This window comes from Eumetopias jubatus, unplaced genomic scaffold (genome assembly GCF_037043125.1).
Source record: "Eumetopias jubatus isolate StellerSeaLion01/CBP00866 unplaced genomic scaffold, mEumJub1_p1.0 scaffold_2, whole genome shotgun sequence".
NCBI classification, from domain to species: Eukaryota; Metazoa; Chordata; class Mammalia; order Carnivora; family Otariidae; genus Eumetopias; species Eumetopias jubatus.
The window spans coordinates 26498859-26511592 of NW_028274808.1; the positions used below are offsets into that span (position 1 = coordinate 26498859).

General features: G+C 51.7%; 1 protein-coding gene across 4 annotated transcripts in view; it reads right to left on the reverse strand.

Annotated features, from left to right (window-relative positions):
• The window catches only part of MFHAS1 (multifunctional ROCO family signaling regulator 1), a 99205-nt gene extending 87624 nt beyond the window's left edge, over nt 1-11581 (reverse strand). For 3 of the 4 annotated variants that reach the window (XR_015767735.1, XM_088020939.1, XM_088020940.1), the window contains exon 1: nt 8437-11581. Coding sequence is in view for 3 of the 4 variants with exons in the window: in XM_088020939.1 (XP_087877065.1) it covers nt 8437-11434 (2998 nt within the window). In the remaining variant the exon portion in view is untranslated. Of the gene's footprint in view, nt 1-2252; nt 2371-8436 lie in introns of those variants that run through there. The other variant, XM_028087600.2, reaches the window with a different exon arrangement.
• Nucleotides 11582-12734: the final 1153 nt, after the last annotated feature.

A 12734-nucleotide genomic window follows, 5' to 3' on the forward strand; every position in this document is an offset into this window, starting at 1 on the left:
TTAAGAAAAAAAAACAGCACTGCACGGAAGACGACAAGTGATTACACAATACTTATATGTGCTTCTCTTCTACGTATTCTTTACTGTCAGCCCTCCATTAAATCACAAATGCCACAGAAAAGACCAGAGGCCCATGAGCTACTTTCTATCCTCTCATCAACACCAAGTAAAAGGATTCTTTCTGCAGCCATATTAAAAAATGTTCATCGGGGTGACTGGGTGGCTCAGTCATTAGGCGTCTGCCTTCGGCTCGGGTCATGATCTCAGGGTCCTGGGATTGAGCCCCGCACTGGGCTCCCTGCTCAGCAGGAAGCCTGCTTCTCCCTCTCCCACTCCCCCTGCTTCTGTTCCCTCTCTCGGTGTGCCTCTGTTAATAAATAAATAAAATCTTTAAAATAAATAAAAAAATAAAAGATGTTCATCAACAAGGCATCTCAAGGCCCAGCGTAAAAAAAAAGCCCTACTCTTCTCAAGTCTCGCCTCAGAAGGAAAGTTGCTACAAAGAGCCTGGTGAGAGAATTTTCCAGTCCATTTGCCCCAGAAAGGAAGCCACCAGCCTCCCCTGCTCCTTGCCTCCAGAAGCACTTGACTTAAGGTGTGAGGGCCACGACAATGTGAATGCACTAAATTCCATGGAATTGTTTACTTAGGGGCGCTGGGTGGCTCAGTCAGTTAAGCATCTGCCTTCAGCTCAGGTCATGATCCCAGGGTCCTTGGATCTAGTCCCACGTCGGGCTCCCTGCTCAGCGGGGAGTCTGCTTCTCCCTCTCCCTCTGCTGTTCCCCTGCTTATGCTGGGTCTACCTCTCTCTCTCTAGCAAATAAATAAAAAAAATATTTTTAAAAATAATAATAAATAAATAGATGATAAAAAGATTAATTTCATGTTATATGGATTTTGATTAAGGAAAAAAAAAAGGAGGCGGCGGTAGAGGAGGAGAAAGAAGGGGCACGAAGCCACTCCACTCTGTCACAAGACAGAAAGACCCACACGAAACAGGAACCTCCGAAGAGCAGTCTGAACAACCCCAGCTTTCTCCTCCTTGCGCTTCTCCCAAGTGCCCTTGTGCACAGAGCTGCAAGAGTTACGGAAAGAGGCGGAACAGCCCGGGTGCCCGGGGCTGCGGTCTAGAGCAAGAAGTTCCTTCCTGAAGGGAGTGAAACAGCCTCCGGGCTCCCAATGCCCTCTGGAAGCCACGGCCAGTGCCCCGCAGTGCCCCACGACCTCCGGCCTGCTCGTTGCCCCCCCCCCCCACTTTCCTTCTCCGTTCGTGTTCTTTGCCTTCTGCAAATTACAAGGCTAAAGAGGAAAAAAGGTCTGCTGCCAGTTTTTCACTAATTTACTCTTTAAGAAACCAAGCACCAGAATTGTCAGCTAAGAGATTATGTTGAGAAAGGAAAAGGGAGAAAATGTTTTCAAGCTTCCAGTGCCAAAAATAAAAATAACTACGAAGCGTTCCTCTCCCTCTCTACAAATAAGTCAGGCCTGCTGGCCCTGGTGCTTGCGAGCTGTCATCCATCCGTTGCCCAGCGCGCACACGGGAACACATCTGCATTCGGGACAGCCCGCGACTCTTCCAGGCTCCCGGGAACTCCAACCCGCAACCCCAACTCCGTGCAGAGCTTCCGGGAAGCAACAGCACGCGGAAGAAGGCGAACAGCTGGTACAAACCATGGAAAACCTCTTCCCTGGACCCCCACCACCACACCTGCACTCTCCCCACCTACACTCTGCCCATCTAGGGGACAAAGTCAAGGGAGGGTTGGGGATGAGTTAGAAGGAGCAGGCTATGGAACAGTAGGGGGGGCCCAGGGGGCGGTGGCAGAGCTCACTGACTGACTCGAGGAGAGCAAATGTGAGATGGGGTGGGGAGGGCTTTCTGAACCCAGCTCCTGCACTTCATTCATCTCGACTTCCCAGGGAGCCCCTCCTTTGCCCACCCTTCTGCCATTTCTGTCCGAGCTCCAAGATGTCTGTATATAGGAAGCGGGAATAAAGGCACCAGAAAAATCACACGGGGAAATCATATACGTTTATGCTTGAAGGTAAAGAACATCATAAACAACCCAAACAAAGCACTTTGCCAAGGAATCAATTAAGAAACACTAGAATTTCTTGAGTTCTTTAAAAATAACCAATCTCTACGGAACCCCCCCGCCCCCACTTCAATCTTCTCAGCCCTGCGCCGGGCACTGTCCAGGAGTGCTGGGCCATCACAGGGAACATCAGAACTCGGAGGAAAGGATGTAACCACAGAGTCATATGGCCATACCTTACATGGGAAAGAGTCTGCGGAAAATGTCATCATACGTGTTCTGGAGCTGTCTGGCACGCCTGCCGATCACTCTGGGTTCTACGGGCTGTGCAGACCTGAGAAGCCAATCGGGGATCAGAGGGCAGCTTCTTTAATGCTAGAGCAGAACTGGGGAATGCAGGCCAAAATGGGGCCTCGTCCTCCCAAGCTACTAAAGTGAAGGTAGCCAGCCCCCAGAGGAATGTCAGCCTGACAGCCACCCAGCCACTGGTTTTGCCATCCGAGGGGCTGAACCAGGGACAGCGGAAAGCCGGCTGGGCCAGCCACCAGCAGACCCTACCCGGGGTCTAGAACCACAAAGCAACTCTCCACCCCAGGGCACAGGAGTGTAAAGATGCAGGAGCCAAGGGAGGGCAAGAGAGGAGGTCAGCACCTACCCCGGCTTTTTTTTTTTTTTTTTTTGTGAAAAGCACCCTAATGGTTGGATGACCAGGTCCTTAATCAAAACAGGCTCCCATGGAGAGAAGCAAGTTAATGGGTGAAGGGAGAAAGCAACCAGAAATGTTCACAACAATACCAGCCTGCACCCCCTCTCCTGTATTATAGAGCAGAAGCCCTACCCCCCTCTCTTCTTCAGAGACGCAGAAAACAACTTTTCCTCAACACATCTTCTCACTTAATCCCTCAAACAACATTTTAGGTGGTAAAATGAAGTAAATGATTAAGAACAGAAACAAGTGAGGTTTACTGGGGAGTAGATGAGCAGGCAGCAGAGCATGACATAAAACATCTGCTAACAAATAAGAAATACTTTCTCTGAGGATAATGCTAAACTACTTGTACAGAGATGGGCTTGAGATTCTAGAGTTTAAAGAAGAGGCACCTAATACTTAAAATAATTTAAATACTCCAAAGGCCTTTCAAGTCTTTGAATTCTATTATGCATGGTATTTCTTTCTCCCACTGCATGATTAAGGTTTTGATTTTTATATGAAACAAAGCCCGCGAGAGTTCAAAGAGGGCTGTTCACAAAATAAAAGCCAAGAGGCATCAATGTTAATAAAGCTAAACTAAAAAAGATATTTAATAACCTTTGTGAAATTAAAAACAATGACTAATTCAATCCAAACAACTAGGTCATGCTCAAATTCCAGTAACTCTAAAACTGAGCCATAATAAGGCAAGAATTCTCCTTTGCTTCAGTGGTCAAAATGAAGGGCCCATTCAAGGGAAAGACCAGTAATACAAACACCATGGAAACACCAGAGGGACATTTGCGGCGTGGAGGAGGGAAGCTGGGACACAGGACAAAGCAAGATGATCACTACCGGGCCACCTGGGAATTTGACAGAGTATGTGAATAACAAAGGAAAAAAAAGGTATTTCTCACAAAAAACCAAACAATCGTTCAGCCAACATCTGAGCTCTTACAAAAGCCACAAAGCCTCAGGCGGGTCTCCTGCTCAGACGAAGCGAGTGAACAACCTAACCAAAGAGATAGTATGACATCCAGAAACACCAACAGAGCGAGGCAGAATATGCTGAATGCCTCAGAGGTACACACTGTACAAGAAATGGAACAAGGGCAAAAGGCACTCAGGAGACAGAGAAAGGCATCGAGTCACCGAGTGAACGAAAGAGACCAAATATAACGGCGACCATATGCTAATTCTCTGTCTACTGCTTTGGGTTGCTTCCTAATTATTCCTAAAAAAACCACCTTTAATGATTTGGAGAGTAGGATATTTAATGAAAAATCACATGCAAGCCAAGTTCAACTCACTAAGACCCACTCTTTCAATTTAAAAACACACCTCCCTCATTCCATCCCTTGAATGTAATTATTGAAGGACTGGCGTCTTGCTCGGACCTATATCCAAGCTTCCGCATCTGACTCAATATGCCACAACATTATCCAACCTCAGGAGTGTTCAGCTCCTCTGGTCTAGATGCCCTATTGGTAGAAAAGAACAAAAGCATAAATAAATATTCCACCAGAAGAAAGTTACTCTAGGACAAGAACATCCCAAATAAGGAGGATGCCGCCTGGCTGGCAGAAACTGGCAGGAGGTCAGTACCTGGAGAACTCAGGCAAACACACACCTGACACTCAGGCTCTGTCTAACCTCTTCTGAGTTTCCAAAAGCATCTCTTTGTCACACAATCTTTTCGGCTTAAATCTGATAAATAGATAATCTAACAACATGAGGGGATCTTTTTTAACTAGAATTTTTTTTTAAGATTTTTATTTATTTAACTGAGAGAGAGAGAACAGGAGCAAGGGGGAGGGGCAGAGGGAGAGAGAGAAGCAGACTCCCCGCTGAGCAGGTAGCCCAAGGTGGGGCTCTCGATCCCAGGACCCTGGGATCATGACGTGAGCCGAAGGCAGATGCTTCACCGACTGAGCCACCCAGGCACCCTCACTAGAACTGTTAAAACCAAGTGGTCACACTCCTTTGGGAAACCAAAATCAAAAAAGAGAAATCCAGCATTATATCTCTCTAGGCCAACTGCATGAGTGCAACTCAGGCCAGAAAACGCAGTGTCCTTTTTACATTGAACAGGACCAATCAGGCTCCTCACCCCCCCTGCCCCCCAAAACATCTTTAAAGATAGTAATGCAACTTTACATTTCTTCTGTATAAAATCAAGGGACATAGTAATTTGATAATTATTCTTATTTTAATGTCCTAAAGTTGAAAAAATTAAAAACCCACTTTTTCACCACTGAAAAAAATAAATGAATATTTTCCCCCCAGTAAACTTTATTTTAATGGGTCTCAAATTTCTCTGACAGCTTTTTGCTCAAGTCATTTTTATTAAAAAGTACCAATTTGGGGGCACCTGGGTGGCTCAGTCAGCTAAGCATCTGCCTTCAGCTCAGGTCATAATCTCAGGATCCTGGGATCAAGCCCCACATCAGATCCCTGCTCAGCAGGGAATCTGCCTCTCCCTCTGCCCCTCCCCCACTGGTGCGCACTCTCTCCCTCAAACAAATAAAATCTTTAAAAAAAATAGTTTGCGGGGCGCCTGGGTGGCTCAGTTGGTTAAGCGACTGCCTTCGGCTCAGGTCATGATCCTGGAGTCCCGGGATCGAGTCCCGCATCGGGCTCCCTGCTTGGCAGGGAGTCTGCTTCTCCCTCTGACCCTCCCCTCTCTCATGTGCTCTCTCTCTCTCTCATTCTCTCAAATAAATAAATAAAATCTTTAAAAAAAATAAAATAAAATAAAAAAATAGTTTGCGAGGGAACTTGATGCTTTACTTTTTTTTTAAGATTTTATTTATTTTTTTGTCAGAGAGAGAGAGCACAAGCAGGGGGAGCGGCAGGCAGAGCAGGTAAAGGGCGAAGCAGGCTCTCCGCCAAGCAAGGAGCCCGATGTGGGACTCGATCCCAGGATTCTGGGATCATGACCTGAGCTGAAGGCAGACGCTTAACCTTACCGGACTGAGCCACCCAGGTGTCCTGGGAACTTGATACTTTAATTGAATGTAAAACTAAGTAACGAATTGTTTCAATGTCTCTAAAATACAAAATGACCTCTTAAAAAGGCTACCAAAAGATTCAAAGGCTTCTGCTGGCTGAAAATACATTTTAATAACCTAGGGACTCAGGGGCACCTGGGTGGCTCAGTCAGTTAAGTGCCTGCCTTTGGCTCAGGTCATGGTCCCAGGGTCCTGGGATCGAGCCCCACATAGGGCTCCCTGCTCAGCACAGGGCCTGCTTCTCCCTCTCCCTCTGCTGTTCCCCTTGCTTGTGCTCTCTCTCTCTCTCTCTCTCTCTCTCTCTCTCTGTCAAATAAATAAATATTAAAAAAATAATCACCTAGGGACTCAAACATATTTTTAAATGTATGCCCTAACTAACGGAACATTCAACATTGTAATTCTGTTCCTACACTGCCTTCTAGTTATTTACTATTTTAGTTCTTCCAAATCTTTCAGAATTGTGATAAATACTATCAAATGATGGCTGTTACAGAAACATCTGAAAGAGGAAAATGTGTTTTTTCCCATTTTCTGTTACTTATTTTTTTTACTGAGATGTATTAACATATATCAGTTTCAGATAAATAACATAAGGATTCAATATCTGTGTACACTGCAAAATGATTGTGATGCTAAATTTAGTTAACATCTGTCACCATCCAGTTACTTCCCTGTCTTCTTAATGTCACGAATGTACCTCAATCATCTTTTTTCCACTACTCTGTGCCCTTTGCTACTTTTCAAAGAAATATAATCCTAAATGAAGCAAAAAAGATAAATTAGTTCTCTGACCATAAATAAGACAAAAATGCACAATCTCTGTTACAAAAACAACTAATGACTCATTCCTACTCGATATATAAGATAATTTGACAATTTTCAACCATTTATCTGTTTTTTACACTGAGAAAATCATCTTTTCCTTACAGCCTAGATTGCAAACCAGGTGTGCCTCCTTTGAAAGACAAACAGGCAAAACAATAGCAAGAGAATGGGCTCTCAATGTCTATAGCATGGCACATGCTTGTTGGTGGAATTCACGACTGTTAAAAATAAAAAGTAAAGAGCTGAGGTTAGAAAAAAAAATCCCGGCCTTGTGGTTTACTCCTCAAAGTTTTTGGAATTCCCCTACACAGATCTCTACTTGTCCAATAATCTGGGTCTTTCCCTTTGTCGATAATAACAGATGTATTAATGCTCCATCTTTAGATTATGAATCAGCTGTAGGTAGCTCCTTCACTAAGTGACTCTGTGACTATGTAACTCTTAACCACTTTATTCAATCTAGTAACATAATAAAGAAGTATTTGCTTTCATGAATAAGGTACAAAGGCAAATATAAAACAAACTAGAGTCTACCAAGTCACAGACAATGACAAGACACCAGATAATCACTCACAATGGACAGCTCAATTGACTGGTAACTGAATATGGCGGCTTTTTTCAAGCTGGAGAATTAAACTCAGTCTAGATCTAGGGCAACAGGAAGATGTTACCCGTGGAAATACTGGTGTCCAGTTGCTTCCTGATACTATTATGAGCTGCATTCAGACTAGGACAAAGATCAGAGTGGCCTGCAGTCTTTCATTTCAGCACCGCTCAATGCACCCTGGGGGTGGGGACCGAGGGGAAAAACTGGCCATGATGCTATCGCTGGGCCTTGTCCTCAGGTCACTTGGAATATTGTTAACCATGCCTGCACCCCCAAAATCAGAGTTCTTTAAAGAATGCTCCAGGGTGAGAAATGGACACATTCCCAACTAAAGACTTAGGATATCAATTAACCTAGCTCAGAAAATCCCAGACTACTAGTCCTGGAATTCACCCACTCAACTATAATGGTTTAAAAAAGTGAAAAAGAAAAAAGCCTGTTGCAAAACATTCCCCAAAAGAGAAAAAGGAAAACACACACACAAAACTCTTGTCAGCTTTTTGTCCCTTCTATCTCCTACAAAATATTACCAAAAAGCTCCACTCTCTAACACTTAGCAAAAAGCAAACCTTTAGACCTCTATAAAGCATGAAATTGGCAGGAAATACCCAGGAAACTCCCCTGAGAGATTTCAGTAAACCATTCCTCCCTGCCTTCCAGTGTGCTGGGTAACTGTGATCCCAGCACTTAGTCATGCATTTCAGATTGAAATTTTTGTCCTTACTAATCCATCATTCACCCTGATTACAAAACATTCTTCTCTAGAATTTCCTAAGAAAATTGAGCAATAATGTTTACATTATGATTACACTGAATTCAAACAAAAGATGGTGACAATGACATCCCAAGCTGAGAGCACCCCTCAGAGATGTGTCTAAGATGCGCCAATAACCCAGTGCTCAGCGCGAGGCTCATGTCAGATGCGACCCATCTTCTGTTCAACCGGCTGAAATTCCTTCCATGAAAGGTAGGCTCAGCTGGAAAAGGGAAAGGAGATCCAAAATCCAAAAGTGCGACTGGAAACCACGTTTGAAGTCTAGGTCTTTTTATTAGGAGACTATGATACTGGGGACCATTTCATTTTGCTCATGTATTTACTGTCTCTTTTGCTTATCCCCCCACCTGCCTTGTATTTACCCTGGAAAACTTTCCTGGGGAACCTGTGAGGTTAAGCAAATAATCAAATAAATGAAAAACAAGTATCTTCAAAAAATGCATCTTAAACCATTGCCACAGAAGAGCCACATCCCTCTCCCCACTTACCTGGGAAAGCGTGTGGATTGGGCGACCCTCTCTTAAGGCACTTAGAACAGAGAATGTGCACGGTGTAGTGCAGTCCAGGCCATTCCTGAAGTAGGACATTCAGTTCCTCTACTAAGGGGGTTATGGCTTGCCATGCCGTCCATATATTTGGTAAGGATGCGTGGCTGGCAATGGACAGAGTGTCTGGCTGCAGGACGCCCTTGGCAGGTCTGTAACTGACCACCACGGGAACCTTCCCTCGATATGCAAAGATCTGAAGTTTCCCATCCGACCTGTGCACCACGTGGCTGTTGATCTGGACGCTGTAGCGTGCAAACAGACCAGGTGGAAAGGTAAAGGGGAAACTATATTCAATCTGCAACTGCTCAGCCACAAAAGACTGCCCGGCCAGGTTGGTCCCATTAATCCAGGCCTCTGCATGGGGCACCTCGTTCTGCACATAGCACGGGAACTTGTACCAAGCCGTGGACCCATTCAAGGGCTTGCCCTTCGGTTTATTGAGGCAGTAACAGAGTCCCATCTTCTCCAGCAGCTCCAGCAACAGCTGCAAGTCCTGCGGGGCCTGGACGTGAGGCTTCAGCAGCAACCGAATGACATGGGCTGGCAAGAGCCCGTGAAGCAGAAAGCCCTCCACGTAATGATGGAGCTGGGTGGCCCGGAGCAGTTCCTGGCCCGGGGTGGGCGTCGCCATCGCTGGGGCGCTTTCACCCTCGCCCTCGCCCTCACCGCTGGTCCCCAGGAGCAACTTGTGCAGCAGCAAGGAAGGATCCCTCTGGAAAAAGACATTGAGGATGTCGATGAGGCGGGTGAGGTTGTGGAAGACGTGCTCCTTGAGGGCGGGGCTGTCCTCAAAGTAGAGCAGCTTGCCGCTTTCATGCAGGTAAGAAAGGGCACTCTGCAGCCGGTCCTCGGTCAGACCCGCCTGCAGGCCCAGACGGGCCGAGTCCCACCAGCTGAGCCACAGTCGCTGTGCCTGAGGCGGCTGGAAGTGCAGTTCCTCCAGCACCTGCCAGGACCGAGGCAGTACTCTGTGTAAATTGGGGAAGATCTCCCTGTGCTCTGCTACTGAGAGCAGTTTGTCCCGAAGCCGCTGTAACTGGCGAGGGTCCCTACAGCTAACAGGCAACACCGGGGAGAGGATCTGCAGCCGGTGGTTGAGCAGGTACTGAAAATGGGCCTTGCGCCGCCGAAGGTTCTTGTCTGAAACCCCATAGTAGGCTGCATGGGGGCTGGCGGAGCGCAGCTCAAAGTCCCGGGCCAGTGCCTCGTCCACCACCTGGGCCAACCGGCTCAGCCCCTCTGCATCATGCTTCTCCTGCAGGGCGATCTGGCGGTGAATGTCCAGGCACTTCTCCTCCAGCTCCCGCTCCCCACACAGGTCTGCGTGCGTGCCCACGATGCACACCACGGCATGCGGCACGCGAGCCCCCACCCGATGCAAGAAGGAGCCCACGGTGGTGGGAAAGCGGGGTGGCTCATAGGTGGCCAGGTTCACCACCAGCATGTAGAGGGCTCCTGGGGAGAGGAAGAAGGGCTGGATCACCTCGTAACTCTCATCACCAGCTAAATCATACACGATGAACCGCAGTCCCCGGGAAGCATCAGCCGTCCAGCTGGTCACCTCGATGCCTTTGCTCACAGGAGGAGCGGAAGGGGGGTAGCTCTCTTCCTTGTCCCCTCCTCCTTGGTGTCCCTCCACTCTCTCCTCAGTGAGGCAGTGACGGAGCAAGGTCTTCCCCGCAGCCTTGTGGCCCATCAGGAGCAGCTTGAGGCGGGGCTGCACCGCGGGCTGGGAATGGGCCAACTCCTTCTGGTAGGCGGCAATGTAGGGGATCCCCTTCATGCAGACCTCGTAGGGGGGCTGGATCAGCGGATTGTCCTTGATCTTCCACAGGCCCACCCTGGAGAGCTGGCCAAAGTTGTCGGGCAGCACGGCGATCTGGTTCCCTTGCAGCACCAGCTCCTCCAGGCCGGTCAGCTCCACGATGGAGTCGGGCAGATAGCGGATCCGGTTGTTATCCAGCCAGAGGGTGAGCAGCCGGCCCAGGCCCGAGATAAGGGATGGCACCGATGTGAGCTGGTTGCGACTAAGGTAGAGCTCCTCCAGACCAGCCAGGGGCAGCAGCGCGGCAGGGAACTCCTCGAACAGGTTGGAGGAGAGGTTGAGCATTTTCAGTCGCTGCAGGCGGCTGAACTGGGCGGGCAGCGCCTGCAGCCCGTTGTTGTCTAGCATGAGGCTCTCGAGGCTGGCCAGCTCGCAGAAGCCACTGGGCAGGGTGCCAAGCTCGGCGCCACTCAGCCAGAGGATCTTGAGGGCGCGCAGGGCACTGATATCCTCAGGCAGGCCCCGCAGCCGGTTGCCGGACACGTCCAACTCCTCCAGGGCCGCCAGCTGCAGCAGCTGCCGGGGGAAAGCAGTGAGCCGGTTGTGGTCCACGTCGAGCGTGCGCAGGCGGAAGAGGCAGGAGAGGGAGTCGGGCAGGTGTGCCAGCCGGTTAAAGCTGACATCCAGCTCCTCCAGGTGGGCCAGGGCACCCAGCTGGGCGGGCAGGGCGGGCAGCTGGTTGTGGCTGAGGTTGAGCTTGCGCAGCTCCCGCAGGGCACTCACCACCTCCGCGCCCAGGGCGGTCAGCCGGTTGTGGCTCACGTCCAGCTCGGTGAGGTGGTGGCCCAACTCGGCCACGGCCGGGGGCAGCCGGGCGAAGCGGTTCCTGCGCAGGACCAGGACGCGCAGGCTGCCCAGCGCCGAGCCCAGCCCGTCGGGCACCTCCTCCAGGCCGTTGTTCCCCAGGTTCAGCACCTCAATGTCGCCGATGTTGGCCGGCAGCACGAGCTGGGGGGCGTCGGGGCAGTCGAGCTGCTCGGCGCCCGCCCCCGGGCAGCCCCCGGCAGCGCTGAGCGTGAGCTGGCGCAGGTTGCTCCGCAGCTTCCTGGCGCGCAGGGCGGCGTCCCGCCACAGCCTCACCGTCTTCAGGTGCCCACTGTCCTTCCCAGCCATGGCGGGGCCCCGGGCCGACACCCACACGCGGGCGCCCGCAGCTACATGCCGCGCTGCGCCCGCGCGGGCGCCAGTCTCCCGGGCCCTCTCGCTCCTGCCTTCCCACCAGCCCTCGGCGACCGGCGGCCGAGGCTCCTAGCGCAGCCAGCGGCCGGGCGCCCGCAGCTGGGGGGCGGCGGCGACGCGAGCAGCTCCGGGGGGCGCCGAGAGCGCGGCGCGGGGGGAGGCGGCGGCGGCGGCGGCGGCAGCCGGCGGGCAGTGCAGCTCGCATTCTCCTTGCTCCCGGGCCATGGGCGCGCCGGGGCAGCAGGGCCGCCGCCCGCCGCGCCGCGGAGGATGCCTGCTGCTCCTCCTCCCGCTCTGCCCGCCTCGCGGCGGCGCCTCGGTGCCCACTCCGGCCCCGCTACCCCCGCCGCCGCGGCCGAGCGGCCGGCAGCGTCGTCGCCTCCGTGAGCCCCTGGAGGAGGGCGGCGCGCGGCTCGGCCGCCGGCATGTTGCGGGCGCAGGGCCGGGGGCGCAGCCGGGAGGAGTGGGGGTGGGGGGCGGGCGGCGGCGGCGGCGGCGGCGCCTCCTTGTCTCCGCTTCCCCGGGCTCGGGCGGGAGCGCGAGCGCCGCGTCCCCGGCACTGGGAGGGCGCGATCGGGAAGCGGCAGCGCCGCCCGGCTGAGCAGCCCCCACGTGACCGGCGGAGGCGCCGCGTGTTCCCGGCACCGCCCCGGGGGCGGGAGCCGCTGGCGAGCGCCGGCTGCGGGGCTGAGGGCGCCCGGGGCGGGTGCGTGCCCGGACCGTGCCCTGCGCTTGGCGGGACGCGCGCGGGGAGCCCGGCGCCGGCTACGCAGCGGAGCTTCGGCGTTGTCCCGCTGGGGTGCGCCTGCTTCTGGCTCTTTGTTGGCCCTCCGCCTCTAAGGATTTCTTTCTCTTCCCTCTTGTGTCGGATCCGCTGGCTTCCCTTACTCATTCTTTACAGCCCTTCTCGTCCCACTGACCCTACGTCCACGCCGGAATGGAACGGGCAGAATTCAGGGGCCTGGGTTTCATTGTAGGAGCTTAGAACGAGAGTGTGACTAAACAAAAGAAGGACTAGAGCAGGCAACCATTCATTCATTTGGTAAATATTTACTGAGGCTCTATTTTGTGCCAGACCGACTGAGACAGACGTCCTCAGCTCCCCTGGGAAAGGCTTTGAGCAGGCTTCTTGCCGGCTTCGCTGTGGGGGTTGGGGCTGGGGGGCACGCAATGCCAGGGCTTTTGATGTGGGGTAGCCCATTTATCCTCACAACAACGCCCTGAAACAAATCCC